Source organism: Protopterus annectens, chromosome 1.part1 (genome assembly GCF_019279795.1).
Source record: "Protopterus annectens isolate FY-2018-M chromosome 1.part1, PAN1.0, whole genome shotgun sequence".
In the NCBI taxonomy this organism is placed as follows: Eukaryota; Metazoa; Chordata; order Ceratodontiformes; family Protopteridae; genus Protopterus; species Protopterus annectens.
Window position 1 is genome coordinate 995229675 of NC_056726.1, and position 19252 is coordinate 995248926.

General features: G+C 44.5%; 1 protein-coding gene across 8 annotated transcripts in view; it reads right to left on the reverse strand.

The window, feature by feature from the left end:
* The window catches only part of CNOT3 (CCR4-NOT transcription complex subunit 3), a 2226181-nt gene that overhangs the window by 646905 nt on the left and 1560024 nt on the right, over positions 1-19252 (reverse strand). For all 8 annotated transcript variants that reach the window (XM_044079494.1, XM_044079487.1, XM_044079515.1 and 5 more), the window contains one exon: positions 8931-9231. In XM_044079494.1, coding sequence (XP_043935429.1) covers positions 8931-9231 — 301 coding nt within the window. The remainder of the gene's footprint in view (positions 1-8930; positions 9232-19252) is intronic.

The following is a 19252-nucleotide window of genomic DNA, read 5'->3' on the forward strand; positions in this document are numbered from 1 at the left end:
CTGTGGACTGAGACTCATCGGCTCCAGCCGGAGCCGATGTAGGAGATTTAGAAGCCTTAGGTCTCGGCTCAGTTGCTGGAGCCGAAGACCTAGAAGCCTTGGAGGGCTTCCTGAAGAGACAGTAAGAGAATCCTCAGGCTTGAGTAAACCTCTCAAAATTAATTTATTTTTCCTTTCCTGCAGGACCCTGGGACTGAAGCCATGGCAAACAGCACAGGAGTCCTGCAGGTGCAAAGGCCCCAGGCAGTAGACACAAGAAGTGTGACCGTCTGTCAGAGACATTTTCTGACAGCACGCATCACACTTCTTGAAGCCTGAGACCTTTGATTCTTTAGACATCCCAAAAGTGCAATCACACACACAGTCAAAAAACACACTGATTACACCCTGTCTAGTTTTAGCTTAAAATAAAACAACTGACTAAGTTTTAAATTAAGAAAATAACACACACACCCACTAGGGAAGGAAGAAGGCCTGAAGGCCCGAGGGAAGAACTTAAAGTTCTTGTGGGGAAAAAACAGGAATTTTAAGAAAAAGGGGCAAGAATTCCTCTAAGCTAAGGGAAATAAGTATAAAATTTAAAATTAAAGGGGTTTAATTACACTAACTTTACAAGAAAAGTCACTTACCAAGAACCGGTAGAAAACCAACACCTCGATCGCTGTAGCGGCAAACGAGATCTGAGGTAACTCTCGCCTAGCATTGTGGGATATAAGGGGAGCCTCGAGCCGGTGGAACCAACTCTTGAGCTTTTAGAGTGGCCGAGTCGGAGCCGAGGTCGGCTCCGAACCCATCCAGCAAGAATGAAGGCGAGATAGACAACTTAACATCATACCTTAGTGCAAAGCAATGGTACTAGTTGTAAGCAAATACACCATATAGACATGCATCCCATAGGTTGAAGTATATGGAGGTATAAGAAAAGCCTTGTTAGGTAGAGGGGATGGATGGAGGGTAACCTAGACTGCAGCAGCATAACCACTCTAACATCTACATTTATGGTAGGTACAAAACTGTACTATGTTCATCGTGCTATGCTGCTGCAGTCATCACACTTGGGTAGAATCCCAAAGCTATGGTTGGGTGGTAGGAGCTAAACTGGGTTAGGTGCAGCTAAGATGCCCTGCAGAACTGCAGTGGCAAACCCAGCTCTGGTTTTTGAGTACAGAGGAAGGTGGTAATGCTTGGTGAAGGTGTGCACTGAACTCCAGGTAGCTGCCTCCAGAATGTCCTTTGTTGGGACTCCTCGGAGGAAGGCTGCTGAGGTTTGCTGTAGCCCTGGTGGAGTGAAACCTAATACTAGCAGGCACTGCTTTCCCGTGGTGTGAGTAGCAAAAGCGGATGCAATGTGCTATCCATTTGGAGATGGTCTGTTTTGAAATAGCCTTTCCTTCTGAGCCTGGTGCATAGGATACAAGGAGTTGGTCAGATTTTCTGAAGGCTTTTGTCCTGTCCAAACAGTAACGTAACTGTCTGTGGATGTCCAAAGAGTGAAGGAGTCTTTCTCCTTTATTCTGTGGGTTTGGATAAAAGGTGGGCAAGTGTATGGTCTGATTGAGAGCCACACTGGATACTACCTTTGGCATGAAGGAAGGGTTGGTGCGTAAAGATACTCTGTCCTGATGGAAAATGATGAAAGGTTCCACTGCCATAAGTGCCTGCAGTTCTGAGACTCTGCGTGCTGAGGTGATAGCCAGCAGCAGGGCTGTCTTCCATGACAAGTATTGAAACTCTGCTGAAAAGGCTGGTTCAAAAGGAGGAAGTGTTAACTTTTCCAGAACAAAATTTAGATCCCAAGTTGGAGTAGGTGGTTTTCTGGGGGGTCTTATATTGTTTGCCCCTCTGAGTAACTGCCTTAGCAAAGGATGAGAGAAAATGGGAGGAACCGTATCATATTGAGCTGAAATGGCTGAGGCATGGATCTTTATGGATGAGAAAGAAAGGCCTTTGTGTAGTATCTCAGTTAGATATTGGAGTATGTGCGGAATATTTGGGATGCCAGGATTTAGGCTTCTGGCCTGGCTCCATACACAAAATCTTTTCCATTTGTCTGAGTAAGATTTTCTGGTGCTGGGCCTCCAAAATGACATTCTGGACGTCCTTTGAGAGAAGTGTTGTTTGATAATTTAAGGTATTTTCCATGCAGCTAGATTTAAGGTCCTTAGCTGACTGCGAAGGATCTGAGAGTTTTGTTGGGTTAACATCAGAGGGAATTGAGGTAAGATCCATGGAGGGCTGTGAGTCAAGTTTTGTAGTAGTGGGTACCAGTGTTGTCGTGGTCAGTCCGGGGCAATGAGGATCATCTGTGGTCTCTCTGATCTGGTTTTCAGTAATACCTGGGTGAGTAGAGGCAGAGGTGGGAAGGCGTATACTGACAATGCTGTCCAACCGAATTGATAGGGCATCCACTTTCCAGGCCAGGGGAGGGTAAGTCCTTGTGCAAAATTTTTATAACTGGCAATTGTTGGCTGAGGCAAACAGATCTATGACTGGTGTTCCCCACCTTTGAGTTATCATTGAGAATACTTGTGGGTGTAGTCTCCACTCATGAGGGTCTGTCAAATTTCTGCTTAACGTGTCTGCCAAAATGTTTTCTTTTCCTGGCAGGAATTGTGCTTGCAGTTGTACTTGGTAAGTTAATGCTGTGTTCCACAAGTTCATTGCCTGTCTGCATAGTGGGTATGAGTGCGTCCCTCCTTGTTTGTTTATGTACCACATAACTGTGGTGTTGTCCATCCTTATTAGAAGTTGTCCTGGATGCAAAAGGTCCTTGAAGGCTGTTAGTGCATTTTTTACAGCTAGCATCTCTTTTTGATTGATGTGTAGTTTCCTTTGGTTTGCAGACCATTTGCCCTGTATGCATTGTCCTGCCATGTGTGCACCCCAGGCGTAGTCTGATGAATCTGTTGTCAAGGTTTGGTTTGGTGGAGGTGAGACAAAAGGAAGGCCCTTGTTTGCTTGGCATGACTGAGCCCACCATAGAAACTCTTTTTGAAGGCAGGGAATGAGAATTATAGTTGTTTCGAGGCTGTGTCTGTGTTGGTACCAAACACTTTTTGGTACCATTGTAGCTTTCTCATATGCAGCCTTGCATATGCAATTAGATGAATGCAGGATGCCATGTACCCCAATGCCTGCAGGAATTTCCTTGCAGTGAGCTGGGCAGAAGTTGCCATCTTTTTGAAGTACTGAGCCAGTTGTTTTTGCTTGTCTGGCGTGAGGTAAGCCATCTGGGCCGTTGTAATCAAGCTGGCACCCAGGAAAATAATTTCTTGTGAGGGTATTAGTTTTGACTTCTTTTTGTTTACTGTGTACCCTAGGCAACTTAGCAATTTTGTTATAGATGCCAGATGCTGTAGTAGGATGTCTTTGCTGTCCGCTTGGATCAGGCAGTCGTCCAGGTATGGATAAATTTGTATTCCTCCCTGTCTGCAGTATGCAATTACTGATGCCAGGCATTTCGTGAATACTCTGGGCGCAGTAGATAAGCCAAAGGGCAATGCAGAGAATTGATAATGCGTTGTGCCTGCCAAAAATCTGAGGTAGCTTTTGCAATCTTGTCTGATAGGGACATGCAGGTATGCCTCTTGGAGGTCCAACGTTACCAGCCACGACTCCTTGCCCAGCATGGGAAGAAGCTGCTGTAGTGTGAGCATTTTGAATTTGGGAATGTCCAGGTACGTGTTTAGAATTGAAAGGTCTAAGATGGGTCTCCAGGCTTTGTCCTTTCTTGGTACTACAAACAGTCTTGAGTAAAATCTTTGACCTTGCTCTTTTGCAGGTACCTTTTGAATTGCTTTCATGTTCATGAGAGCTGAAATTTGCTTTTGTGCCTCTGCCCATTGGTTTGTTGGCAGATTTGGCATGCCTCTCATCCGTGGTAAAGTGTGAAAATGAAATCTGTAGCCTCGGGTAATAATATCCAGAACCCATTTGTCCTTTGTAATGATGTGCCAATTTTGTGGGAAAAAAGCCAGTTTTCCTCCTAGAAGTGCTGCCTGGGAAATTTTGCTTGGCAGGCGAAGGGGGAAGTCATTGAGTTTGTTTTCTGAAGGGTTGAGATCTGTCGTCTCCCCCTCTGAGTTGTTGTTTGCCATTGTCTAGGCCTGAAGGTACCCTTGTGCCTGGCCTCTGCCCCTAGGGCGTCTGTACCTGCCCCTTTGGGGTCTGTCTGAAGCAGGAAAGGACCAGTGTTTTGATGGCCAGTTTCTGCTGAAGCGAGGAGGTTGTACCTGTAAAAAATCTTTAACTGTTTGCATTGATTTTGCTTTTTCTTCCATCTTCTTTAAAACTTCCTCTGCTTTGACACCAAATAACGCATCCTTTTGCAGTGGAGCATCCAGTAACTTTGCTTTGACATGTTCTGGTAAGGTCTGCTCTTTTAGCCAATCATGTCTACGTATTACAGACCCTGTGACTGCTGCTCTACATGAGGCCTCCAAAGAATCAAAACCACACTGCAAGGTATGTTTTCCCACTTGTTCTGCTGCATGCAACAAATCTTGCATCCCTTTGAAATCTAGTTGATCTGTTTGAGGGATCATTTTCTGTTTTAACTGAGTAAGCAAGTACTGCTGGTATTTAATCATGTGGAATTGGCAGTTTAATGTCCTCGTGGCCAAAGTGGCAGAGGTATACACTTTTTCCCCCATCTTTCTAATGCCCTGGAATCTCTTTCCGCAGGTAGTGGATTCTTAGCAGTAGAGGCCTTAACCACTTTGGGACCCTGGGAAATGGTTTCTGGGTCTGCAGCAGGGCTTTTATATAAAAACTTGTGAGAGTCAGGGACTTGATATTATCTGTCTGGTTTAGGTGGTGCTGGAGGTAAGGAATCTGGATTTAGACTGGATTCAGTGTAGACATCATCCAGAATGTCCAAAACAGGAGGAATGGCTAGGGGTCTATGCTGAGGTAAAAGAAGAAACTCACGGAGTCTTTTCTTGGAGTCAGAGTAATCTTGTCCTTCCTAGTGGAAATGCTCTCTCATGGTGTGCAGGGTTTCCCCAAAAGAGAAGTCTTCGGGGGGGGGGGGGGGCAGAGGGAATAGACTCCTCAGCATCAGAGTCTTCATAGAGAGGGAAGGGGTAATCCTGTTCCTCAGAGTCTGATGAGGAAATGGATTCCTGATCAGAAGGAGGTAAATTTTCCTCCAGTCTAGGCCTTTTGTCAGGAGGATTAGCGTATGACTTAACTGAAAGGGTCGTCGGTTTAAAGACGCCTTCTGAAACCGAAGGCCTGTCCACAGTCTCCGGATCTCCGCCAGGGCTGGCGTCCATGAGTTGAGGAGGAACCGGCTCCAGTGGCCCAGTAGATTCTGACTGAGAGGTAGTCGTAGTTTCTAAATCTGCGGTAGTCAGGGGCTGCGTAGGCACCTCACTGAGAACCGAAGATCCGGAGGCAGGCCTAACCGAGACCTCGGTATCTGGTCTAGGCTGCCGGTCTTTGTCCTTGCGTTTTTTAAACATAGCGGTAGTCAGAGGTTCCGATGACATAATGTAGTTGAATTTTCTGCCAAAATAATGTTGGGCGGTATCAGCCAGACACTTAATAGTGCGTGTATTGAACCTAGCGCAAAACCGACAACCAGAAACGTCGTGGTCTGGGCCTAGGCAAGGAATACAATAAGAATGAAAATCCTTATGAGGTATTTGCTTCCCACAAGAAATACAATTATTAACCTGGTCTGACATCGGACTGAGGCAAGAAAAGTTTCCCCAACGGGGTACTTAGCTTTATAGAAGACTTCGGCTGAAATTCTGTTCGAAAATCTCATGAGCTGGCCGACCGGCACTTGCGAACTTCTTCTGCTTCGGGCACCGCACGGCAAAAAAGACTGAAGAAAATGGTGTCGGCTGCCTCTTTTATACCCCTGCCGCACTGATGTCAGGGAAGAAGCGACGACAACCGACGCCGGACCAAGGCTTTTGAATTCAGGCCGACTGCGGGACCGCCTGACGGCAGGATAACCCAAGTGTGATGACTGCAGCAGCATAGCACGATGAACATCTTGAGTTTCCAGAGGCCCAGTCGGCTCCACGTGGGAGTCGGAAGCGGCCTGTGGCTCTGAGGTAGCAAGCACCAGGGGCTGCGAAAGCGCCTCACTGAGAACCGGCAACTGGTCTAGCAGAGGCTTCGTCGTCGGTTTTGGTCCTCGGTTGCCTATCTTTTTCCTTGTCCTTGCGTTTTTTGTAAACTCCGGTTGTCGGCTGGTCCGACGGCATTATATAATTAAATCTTCGGCCAAAGTAATGAAATGCAAAATCGAACCGACGCTTGATAGTGCGTTGGTTAAATCTAGCACAAAACCGACAGCTAGCAACGTTGTGATAAGGGTCTAGGCAAGGAATACAGTAAGAGTGAAAATCCTTAGGAGGTATTTGCTTCCCACAAGAAATACAATTATTAACCTGGTCTGACATCGGACTGAGGCAAGAAAAGTTTCCCCAACGGGGTACTTAGCTTTATAGAAGACTTCGGCTGAAATTCTGTTCGAAAATCTCATGAGCTGGCCGACCGGCACTTGCGAACTTCTTCTGCTTCGGGCACCGCACGGCAAAAAAGACTGAAGAAAATGGTGTCGGCTGCCTCTTTTATACCCCTGCCGCACTGATGTCAGGGAAGAAGCGACGACAACCGACGCCGGACCAAGGCTTTTGAATTCAGGCCGACTGCGGGACCGCCTGACGGCAGGATAACCCAAGTGTGATGACTGCAGCAGCATAGCACGATGAACATCTTGAGTTTCCAGAGGCCCAGTCGGCTCCACGTGGGAGTCGGAAGCGGCCTGTGGCTCTGAGGTAGCAAGCACCAGGGGCTGCGAAAGCGCCTCACTGAGAACCGGCAACTGGTCTAGCAGAGGCTTCGTCGTCGGTTTTGGTCCTCGGTTGCCTATCTTTTTCCTTGTCCTTGCGTTTTTTGTAAACTCCGGTTGTCGGCTGGTCCGACGGCATTATATAATTAAATCTTCGGCCAAAGTAATGAAATGCAAAATCGAACCGACGCTTGATAGTGCGTTGGTTAAATCTAGCACAAAACCGACAGCTAGCAACGTTGTGATAAGGGTCTAGGCAAGGAATACAGTAAGAGTGAAAATCCTTAGGAGGTATTTGCTTCCCACAAGAAATACAATTGTTAACTTTTTCTGACATCGGTCTGGAGCAAGAAAAAAGTTTCCCCAACGGGGTACTTCGCTTTAATGAAGACTTTGGTTCTGAAATTCGGATTTGAAAATCTCAGAAGTCAGCTGACCGGCACTTGCGAACTACTTTTGCTTCGGGCACGCGCGGCAAGAAAGACTGAAGAAAATGGCGTCGGCTGCATCCTTTATACCCCTGGCGCACAGACGTCAGGGAAGAGGCGACAGCAACCGATGCCGGACCTAGACTTTGGAATTCTGGCTGACTGAGGGTAGCCTGCCAGCAGGATTACCAAAGAGTAATGACTGCAACAGTGAAACACGATGAACATCAAGAGTACAACCAATGAGATGTGAGGTAATTTTTGAGTTCTCTTTTAAATAGGGGTAGTGAGGTTTCCTTGGTAATGGTAATAGGGACTAGATTCCAGATTTTACCAGTTGAGTTTGCAAATACAGCATCACCTGCAGACTTGTTGGATTTCTGGGTCAGTATCATTACCACTGACTGGTAAGTACCAGCAAACTGTTTATATAGCCACAAGCACACTTCCATATAATGAGGACAATGCAAGACTCAATGCTCACAAAAAAAGATTAGCAACAAAATGATAACCTCATGCTTATCCACTAGGAATGATGCAGTCCACACTTTGCAAGTATCAGTTTACCATAAACTGTGACATATTTGCTACCAGTAAACATGGAAAGACTGACAAAATCAGACTAAAAAAGGTGGTTACTAACTTGCTTGTGTACGTTGATAGCTAGGAAAAGTAGCACAAGAAAATGTAAACCAGACCATGATATCAGGGGGTATTGAGAACTACGTAAAAAAATTCAGAAGCAAGACCAATAAGATGAAAAGGCAAATGTATTGTTAGCAAATAGAATTTGTCAACTCATTGTGGATATGCTGTCACAATTAGATTAGAATTGCAATAATTACAGATGTGTTCACAGTTAAAAAGCATGTGGGCCCAGGAGACCACTGAGGAGCCCAGATCAGTTTCTCAACTGTCTGGTAAAATGACTTAAGGCCACAAAGTAGGCAAACGAATTAGCAGCACAGGAAGCAACTTGTTAACAGCTTACAGTCTCAGTTCTCTGGACTAAATGCCAGACTAGAAAGAATACCAAAACTCAAACAACAGAAACAAACGAGGATGAGAAAAAAAGTTTCAACAACCCTATGAAGTACAAAACACAGGAAAACAAAACTATACAGTGGTTAGCTTTCATAATTATATGGTTTCACTTTTGTAATTAGTATTACTGGGATGGTGGTGGTGCTGCGGTAGCGTCGCCTCACAGTTAGACGTTGCCCATTCAATTCTCAGTTACAGCGTCTTCTGTGTGTCGACATGCGTGAACGGGCGTTCCTTCGTTGAAGGTTGTGCGTTAGGCCCGGCAAGCCAGCACGTAAAACTCTACTGCCAATCATTAGCGGACCGGAGTTCCGCTGTGGCGACCCCTAACCGGGAAAAGCCGAAAGACGCACACAATTACTGGGAAGATCCTGACCATGTAAGCATGACCAAAATGGAAAGTGAATTAAGATTGAGGAATGGAGCTGACTCGTCAATCAGTCCTACAAGTGCAAGATGCATGAGGGTTGCTTTGAATAATAAAATACTCTGATATTAAAAAAAAAAATTTTTGTCTCGAGACATTTTTATCCTTATAGCACAGTGCATGTGAAACTGTACACTCTTTATAAAGGAAAAAAGATTTTTTTGGGGAAAAAAAGATAATGACATACACTTAATTCTAATAATCAAATACAGTAACTTACTCGTAGCACCATTTTGCTTGCTGTTACTTTGCTGTACACTAGGTGGCCGAGGCTGAGAGGCACTGGTATTGGATGCCAGCGTTCCCGCTGCTGCCTGCGCATAGGGAGTTGGCGTGCCAGGTGTATGGTTAACTGCAGAGTTCTTGCTACTAGACAATCCACCATTGCTGTTAATACCAATACCATTCCCATGTGAAGATGACGAACTCGAACTGCTTCCTGACTGGTAGCCAGTCGTTACTGCAGGAGACTGTGGAATATGATTGCTAAGGGGGTTTTTTGAGCCATTTTTCGCTGGTGACTGAAAAAGAATACAAGGGACAGAGAAAGCAATACATTTTACATATCTGAACAGTTTTTCTAAACAAATCTATTTGCACTACTGATAAAAAAATAATGCTACCTAAAACTCATTTTACATGGGTACTTATGCATACTTAGCAAACACTTGCATCTTCATCATTAAATGTGCAGGTGTACTCACTAAAGAAGCTGAAGTAAACATAAAAAAATAGTCAACCTGTTTAAATACGGAAATATGCAGAATGTATAACTAATTTCAAATCCTCAACTCTTCAGAATTAAGTTTATTCAGGTAACTGTTGAAGATGACTGAAATATTCACATGGGTTAACCAGCAAGTTGTACACCTGTTAACTGCACCTGTAAAGAACAAAACCTCTAAAACAGTCCAACATACCAGCTAAAGTAGTATTCTGTCAAGGACAATGTATAAAATTCAAAATAGAAAATAAAATAAAATTAGTCAAATGACACAGTCAACATTAGAAGTACAAAACTGTCACAACAAGCCAATCTATTAATGCAAGGTATCTAAATATGTCACTAGCACTGCAAGCCCTGAATAAACACCTAAGGGCCACAGTCCTAGCCAAGATGCAGAATGTGTCTGATACCAACTTTATTTTCAAATGGCTGCTGGCACTTTTGTGGGATTGTCAACAATGCAGGCATAAATACACTAAGCCTCCTCAATGAATCAAGACAACCCCACACACAATGGTTTTGAATAATCCTGATATGCCACATAAATGCATGCTTCATCTCATTAAATTATGTATTTTAAACTTTTCTGACTCCTCACAGCTGACTTATCTGCTGCCACTAGCTACTCTCAACTTTCACAGAATCTACAGAAGCACCTTAGCCATCCCTGGGCTCTACTTGATCAAAACCTAGGGCTGCAGGAGTGTGATAACTCTGGTGCAGTGCCATCATGCTGCCAATATTTTTTTTTTTGCTATACCTTTCCCACTTAGAAAACCTGCTGAATGTCTAAAGCCAGATGAATAATGGGGATATGCTGGGATATCTTGGAGACTCCATGGCTACTCAGCCAATGTCCTTTGCCAATTCTACTTTCATGACTTCACCCTGTGTGCACTCAGCCTCCCACCAAGGATCAAACGCTAGGCGCACTCATGTGTCCGCCCATCCTTTCCCTGCCAGCACATCAAGACAACTAAGCTGCTACTCAAATTTGGGTCACTTGAGCCGCAGTCGGGGCTTTACCCCTCTATGCCATGGTACTGGCTTAAATGGCTTACTTATGAAGTACAACATGGTGCTCATGGCACACGTGTAAATGGATTGATGGATATCCTATCCTGAACCTGGAATACTTGAGTCGGGGCTTTAACCTTCTATACCATGGTACTGGCTTAAACGGCATATTTATGAAGTACAACATGGTGCTCACGGCACAAGTGTAAATGGATTGAAGGATAACCTGTCCTGAACTCGGAATACATGACTTGCGAAAAAGCGCAAAGTGCAAAAAAGTACAGTTGTGTACCTACCATAAATGTAGATGTTCGAGTGTATTCACTGTTGCAGTAATCACAGTTGGGTTATCCTGCTGGCAGGCTACCCGAAGTCGGCCTGAATTCCAAAGTCTAGGTCCGGCGTCGGTTGCTGTTGCCTCTTCCCTGAAGTCAGTGTGCCAGGGCTATACAAGATGCAGCCGACGCCATTTTCATCAGTTTTTCTTGCCCCAGATGTCAGGTGCCCCTAAAATGGTAGGCTAAATTATGCCAATAAGCATGCATGCACAATAAACAACTTTTCCTTCATCTGCAAGCAAATACACCACATAGGTTGTAAAGAGTAGAAAAGTACAGTTAGGTCCCAGCAAGGAAGAAAGGGGGATGGTGGGAGGGTAACCTGGACTGCAACAGTGAATACACTCGAACACCTGCATTTATGGTAGGTACACAATTGTACTATGTTCATCGTGTTTCACTGTTGCAGTCATCACAATTGGGTTGAATCCCAAAGCTGAGGCTGGAGAAAATAGAATTAGGTGAGGCTATAAGGCCCTGCAGAACTGCAGTGGCAAAGCCTGCCCTGGATTTAGAGTAGAGAGGTAGGTGATATTGCTTTGTAAAGGTATGCACTGAACTCCAAGTTGCAGCCTCTAAGATGTCTTTGGTTGGTACTCCTCTGAGGAAGGCTGCTGAAGTGGCTGCTGCTCTGGTTGAATGAGGCCTAATGCCCTTAGGCACTGATTTGCCATGCTGTGAATAGCAGAAACGAATGCAATGGCCTATCCAGTTTGAAATGGTCTGGTTTGTGACCGGCTTTCCTTGTGATGCTGCAGCATATGCCACTAGAAGTTGATCAGTCTTTCTGAAAGCTTTAGTTCTTTCCAAGTAGAAGTGCAGCTGTCTGTGAATGTCCAAGGAATACAGAATTTTCTCACACTTATTCTGTGGGTTTGGATAAAAAGTAGGCAAATGAATTATTTGGTTAAGGGCCACACTGTACACTACCTTAGGCATAAATGCAGGGTTTGCCCTCAGCGAAACCCTGTCAGGATGGATAATAAGGTTCCACAGCCATGAGTACCTGTAACTCTGAGACTCTTCTAGCAGAAGTTATTGCTAGGAACAGAGCTGTTTTCCAGTATAACAATTTTATGTCAGCTGCCGAGGCTGGCCCAAACGGAGGCAGTGTGAGTTTTTCCAAGACATAGTTGAGGTGCCATGCAGGTATTGGTGCTCTTCTTGGAGGTCTTATGTTTTTGGCCCCTCTGAGGTACTGCCTCAATAACGGATGAGAAAAAATAGGTGGTTCTGTATTGTAATGAGCTGAAATGGCAAAGGCATGAATTTTAATTGATGAAAAGGAAAGGCTTATATCCAGCATCTCAGTTAAGTATTGTAAAATCTGAGGAATATTTGTAACAACCGTGTCAATGCCTTGTGCTTGGTTCCAAGCACAGAATCTCTTCTATTTGTCTGCATAAGATTTTCTGGTGCTAGGCCTCCTGGTCTCCAAAATAACATCCACTGCTGCTTTAGAAAAAGGTGCGTCTTGAAAGGCTATATTATCTGCCATGCCGCCAGGTTTAAGGTTTTGAGTTGGCTGTGCAGTATCTGGCTGTCTTGCTGGGTCAATAAGTGAGGAATTTGTGGTAATGTCCAGGCTGGGCAGTGAGACAAGCTCTTTAGGATTGGGTACCAGTGCTGGTGGGGACAGTCTGGGGCAATCAGTATCATTTTTGGTTTCTCTGGTCTGACCTTGAGGAGTACCTTGGGGAGGAGAGAAAGAGGAGGAAAGGCATATACTGTTGGATTTTTCCAGCTGAAAGATAGAGCATCCACTTTCCATGCTTGCTTGTGATAAGTCCTTGTGCAGAATCTTTGTAGTTGGTAGTTGTGAGGGGAGGCAAATAGGTATATGTCCGGGCATCCCCAGGTCTTTGTTATCATGCTGAAGACTTGTGAATCCAATTTCCACTCGTGGAGATCCATTAGATTTCTGCTTAGTTCGTCTGCCAGAGTATTTTTCCTTCCTGTCAGGAATTGAGCTTGCAGATGTACTTGGTAAGTCAATGCTGTCTGCCACAAGTTCATGGCTAGCCTGCAGAGGGGGTAGGAATGTGTGCCTCCCTGCTTGTTTATGTACCACATGACTGTAGTATTGTCCGTCTTTATTAGTAATTGTCCTGGACGAAGTTGATCCTTGAAGGCTGTTAGGGCATTCTGAACAGCTAGCATCTCTTTTTGATTGATATGTAGATGCATTTGACTTGCGGACCATGTGCCCTGAATACATCTTCCTGCCATATGGGCCCCCCAGGCGTAATCTGATGCATCTGTTGTCAATGTCTGCCTGGCTGTGGGTAAGGTGAATGGCTGTCCCGTGTTGTGGTGGCAGGCTTTTGCCCACCATCGAAACTCCTGTTGCAGGCATGGAATGAGGGTATTGTTTCCAGGCTGTGGCAATGTTGAGTCCAAACACTTTTTAGATACCATTTCCTCATATGCAGTCTTGAATATGGAATTAGTAGAATGCAGGATGCCATGAAACCCAAGGCCTGCAGAATTTTTCTTGCAGATAACAGAGTCTTTGTTGCCAACATTTTGAAGTAAGTAGTCAGTTGTCTGTCTTTGTCTGGCGTGAGATAAGTCATCTGGGCAGTTGTATTTAAGCTTGCACCCAGGAATATTACCTCTTGAGAGGGTACGAGTTTTGATTTCTTCTTGTTTTCTGTGTACCCTAGACTTGTCAGTAATCTTTTTTACAAATGCTGGATGCTGTAGTAAAATGTCCTTGCTCTCCGCTTGAATAAGGCAGTCGTCCAAGTAAGGAAATATTTGCATTCCTCTTTGTCTGCAAAATGCAATTACTGGTGCCAGGCACTTTGTGAAGACTCTGGGCGCAGTAGCCAAGCCAAAGGGCAGTGCAGAGAATTGGTAGTGTATTGAGCCAGCTTTGAATCTGAGGTATCTTCTGCATGTTTGTCTGATTGGGACATGCAGGTATGCCTCTTTTAGATCTAAAGTTACAAGCCAAGCCTTCTTGCCCAACATGGGTAGAAGCTGCTGTAAGGTCAACATTTTGAATTTTGGAATATCTAGATATGTGTTTAGAATAGATAGGTCCAGTATTGGTCTCCAGGCTTTGTCCTTTCTGGGCACCAAGAACAGTCTTGAATAGAATCCGTGACCCTGCTCTTGTTCTGGTACTTGCTGAATGGCCCTCATGTCCATGAGGGATGAAACTTGTTTTTGTGCCTCTGCCCACTGATTGCTTGGCAGGTCTGGCATACCGTTTTGCCTTGGCAGTGTGTGAAAGTGGAACCTGTAGCCTTGTGAAACTATATTTAGAACCCATTTGTCCTGGGTGATCATGTGCCGATTTTGTGTAAATGATCATGTGCCAATTTTGTGTAAAAGGTGCTAGCTTTCCCCTCAAAGGGGTTGCCAAAAGATAAGTGCTTGAAGTGGAAAGTCATTGATACCGTTTCCTGTATGGCTGTGATTCTTTCCTCTCCGGTCTTGGAGGTAGAAGCACCCCATTGTTTAGGCCTGTATGAGCCTTGGGTCTGTGACCTGCCTCTAGGATGTCTGTATCTGCCTCCTTGTGGTCTATCTGACACTGGAAAGGACCAATTTTTTGTAGGCCAGTTCCTGCAAAATCTGGGAGGCTGCACCTGCAAGAAATCCTTGACTGTTTGCATAGATTTAACCTTGTCCTCCATTTTCTTAAACACCTCTTCTGCTTTAGTACCAAACAAAGTATCATGCTGTAAAGGAGCGTCTAATAGTTTTGCTTTAACATGATCTGGCAAATGTTGTTCTTTTAACCAAGCATGTCTCCTAATGACAGAACCTGTAACAGCGGCCCTGCAGGAGGCCTCCAGTGAATCAAAACCAAATTGCAAAGTATGCTTTCCAACTTGTTCAGCTGCATGCAATAAATCCTGCATTTCTTTATTGTCTGCACATTCTACATTTGCTGGCATTTTCTGTTTAAGCAAGGATATAAGATATTATTGATACTTAAGCATATGAAACTGGCAATTTAAAGCTCTTACAGCCAAGGTAGCAGAGGTATAAATATTTTTGCCCCATCTGTCTAGGGCCCTAGAATCCCTATCAGAGGGAATAGGGTTTTTTGCAGTAGAAGCCTCAACCCCTTTGGGACCCTGAGAGATGGTTTCTGGGTCAGCTGCAGGGTTTTTAGAGAGAAATTTATGTGAATCAGGAACCCTATATCTGTCTGGCTTAACAGGGGCTGATGGTAGAGAGTCTGGAGAAAAACTGGACTCTGTAAATACATCATCTACAATGTCTAAAACAGGCGGGATAGCAAGGGGCCTGTGCTGGGGCAATAAAAGGAAATCTCTGAGCCTTTTCTTGGAGTCTGAATAATCTTGGCTCTCCTAGTGGAAATGCTCCCTCATAGTATGCAGTGTTTCCCCAAAAGAATAATCCTCAGGAGGAGAGGCTGAAGGGATAGATTCTTCAGCATCAGAATCCTCATAGGGAGGAATGGAGTAATCCTGTTCAGAGGCGGAATCAGAGGAAATGGAAACATGGTCTGAAGATTCATATTCTAACTCTTGCCTAGGCCTCTTTTCAGGAGGGGGATGGGAATCCCTGATCAAAGTAATAAGGTCTTCGGCCATTTTAAGCATCTGTTTTTTAGGCATGGAGGCCTGTCCAGGTGAATGCTGTACTTGTTTCTTTGTCTTTGTCATAGTCTTTGTCTTTGTAGCTGAAGTAGGTTTCACATATAACTGTGTAGGCCTGAAAACACCCTCATAAGCCGATGCCCGCTCAGCGGCTCCGGACCCATCTGAGGGGAATAGTTTCCGAATGTCCAATACCTTGAATTTCCAGAGGCCCAGTCAGCTCCACGTGGGAGTCAGAAGCGGCCTGTGGCTCTGAGGTAGCGGGAGTCAGGGGCTGCGAAAGCGCCTCACTGAGAACCGGTGAACCGGCGACAGGCCTAGAAGAAGCCTCGTCATCTGTTTTGGATCTCGGATGCCTATCCTTTTCTTTTCGTTTTTTGTAAATTCTGGTAGTCGGCTGATGCAACGGCATTATATAATTAAATCTTCTGCCAAAGTAATGAAATGCAAAATCTTACCGACGTTTAATAGTGCGTTGATTAAATCTAGTACAAAACAGGCAACTAGCAACGTTATGGTCAGGGCCTAGACAAGGAATACAGTAAGAATGAAAATCCTTATGAGGTATTTGCTTCCCACAAGAAATACAGTTAACTTTTTCCTGACATCGGTCTGGAGCAAGAAAAAAGTTTCCCCAACGGGGTACTTAGCTTTAATGAAGACTTCGGATTTGAAATTCGAATTTGAAAACTTCAGGAGTCAGCCGACCGGCACTTGCTTACTGCTTTTGCTTCGGGCACCGCGCGGCAAGAAAGACTGAAGAAAATGGCGTCGGCTGCATCTTGTATACCCCTGGCGCACTGACGTCAGGGAAGAGGCAACAGCAACCGACGCCGGACCTAGACTTTGGAATTCAGGCCGACTGCGGGTAGCCTGCCAGCAGGATAACCTAATTGTGATGACTGCAACAGTGAAACACGATGAACATCAACAGGTAGTCTTACTGTATCACATGATCTATGAGAGTTACGGCTGAGGTCATCCTTCCCACAAATCGGAATTCATCATTCTATTTTGGAAGTACCCACGCTCAGGGATAGCTATGCACTCATGATGATGCATGCTGTGATGTAATCCACTGACATACAAGGCAGTTCATCCCATAGTCGCTAGAAAAAAAACTTTCGTCCAAATCAAAAAGCAGCAATGAAGATTAGACAATCCCACCGTCAATGGGCAGCCTACCAGTATACACTTGGCTGATTTACAGAAAATCCAATGGACCAAAGTTGATAAGAGGAGGATAGTTTACACACATGATGGTGGGAGGGTATTACTGATCCACTCCTCTCATAAATCAGCTGACACACTAAATGTTTTCATTATATTTAGCAGATAAGACTATCCTTGTTAGGCCCCATGGTTAGGGTGAACTCCAATCAGTAAACACTAGGAAGAAAAACTGAAAGAACATACCAAAAACAAGAGATCAAAAGTTTGAGCTGTGTTAGGAAGTTCCCATGAATGTAAATATTCACTGTACTACTCACTGCTGCAATCATCACTAATAGGATGTCCTTGTTCACAGGTATTCAACAGCCACCAGTCTAATATCCAAAGCTGTACTTTCCTTAAAGGCTTCATCAGACTCCCTCCCACTGTCTCATAAGAATATGATGATATAAGAGATGAAGGTCAACACCACCTTCATAACTTTATTGCTGTGCAATTCATTACGATGTGACCACATCATCATCAGTCTTAGAAATAAGCTGCTTCTACAGGCAGAAAAATATCTCACAGGGGAATTTTTTTTGTTTTTTTGAAGTGATTATTATGATGATGATGTCTGATAGTGATACCACTTCAGATTCTCATATTAAAATTAGCAAAAGTGCTAACTTCCAGAAACAGATTACCCACAACATCCTTCATTTCCATCGCTTTTTCTGCTTTAGCCTAGGGCATGATGTACCAATTTCACCCCATGAACAATCAAGAGAAGAGCTAAATCTTTCTGGGAGTTGACAACTAAAAAGGGGGGGCGGGCATGCCTGGTTTCATAACACTATGATATTAATCAAAATCCTCCAGGAGCTTTCATCCAAAGAGACAAAATGCCTTTAAACACCATAGTGAGAAACACTGGGAGACCACAAAAATTATGTTGGGCAAATCTGGTCTCCCTAGCTCCGGCATCTCTGGACACGGTGAGGCTCCTCTGAAGCCCCCATTTTCAGAAACTGTGTCTGTACAGCCCTTTGGTGTGACTGCTCTGCAGTTGCTATATCTTTGGCAAGATGAATGTTCTGCCAGACCAAAGACACAGATGTGACTGCCACTGCTGAGGGTATACTGCCATTGGCAAAGGCTCATACTGTCTTTACAAAGTGGTAGATGTAGTCCTAACTGTAAAGTACAGTTGTGTACACTTACCATAAATGTACATGTTTGGGTGTATTCTCTGTTGCAGTCATCACATTAGGGTTATCTGCCTGCAGTTAACCCTCAGTCGGCCTGAATACCAGAGTCTCAGGATTTCTGCGTCGGATGCTGTCGCTTCTTCCATGACATCAGGTTGTCAGGGGTATAAAACATGCAGCCGATGCCATTACATCAGTATTTCTTGCCCCAGATGTCAGGAGCCCCCAAAACAGAAAGCAAATACATGGAATGGAGCACCCCAACAAAAAGCAAATACCAATGATATAAGGTATTCCAAACAAAAAGGATAGGTAGAAGTAAAGAGAAGTCAGGGGGCCGGAGGGAGGGTAACCAGGACTGCAACAGTGAATACACTCGAACATCTACATTTATGGTAAGTGTACACAGCTCTACTATGTTCTTCATGTTTCACTGATGCAGTCATCACATTTGGGTTAATTCCCAAAGCTGAGGATGGGTGGAAGTAATTAAAAAGTATTAGGGCTAGCAATCAGGCCCTGTAAGACTGCTGTAGCAAAGCCAGCTCTGGATTTAGAAAAGATAGCCAAGTGGTAATGCTTGGTGAAAGTGTGTACAGAGCTCCAAGTTGCAGCTTTCAGGATGTCCATGGTAGGGACTCCCCTGAGAAATGCTGTAGAGGTTGATGTAGCCCTAGTGGAATGTGTTCTGATCCACTGTGGGGTAGGTTTCCCATGGTGTTTGTAGCAGAAATGGATGCAGTGTGCTATCCATTTATAAATGGTTTGCTTTGAAATGGCCTTTCCCTGTGCCCCTGCAGCAAAGCTGACTAGCAGCTAGTCAGATTTTCTGAGAGGCTTAGTCCTGTCCAGATAGAACCTAAGCTGCCTGTGCATGTCCAGGGAGTGCAGGATCATTTCCACTTTATTCTTTAGACTAGGGAAAAAAGTAGGCAAATGAATGGACTGGTTTAAAACCACACTAAATACCACCTTGGGAATAAAAGATAGGTTAGTCCTGAGGGATACCCTGTCCGCATGGAAGATAATGAAGGGTTCCACTGCCATAAGGGACTGCAATTCAGACACTCTTCTTGCTGAAGAGATGGCTAGAAGTAAAGCTGTTTTCCATGAGAGGAATTTTAACTCTGCTGTAGCAACAGGTTCAAAGGGCGGAAGCGTGAGCTTTTCCAATACAAAGTTAAGGTCCCAGGCTGGAGTGGGAGCTCTCCTGTGAGGTCTTAAATTTTAGGCTCCTCTCAGGAACTGTTTGACCAGAGGATGAGAGAAGAGGGGTGGCTCAGCATTATAATGAGCTGAGATAGCAGACACATGAATCTTAATTGAAAAGGATAGGCCTTTGTGGAGCATTTCTGTTACGTAATCTATATATGAGGTAAGCTGGGCACAGTTGAGTCCATTCACTGAGAGTGGACCCAGGAACAGTATCTTTTTCACTTTTCTGAATAGGATTTTCTAGTACTAGGCCTCCTTGCCTCAAGAATGACATCCAGCATCTGCTTACTGAAGGTTGC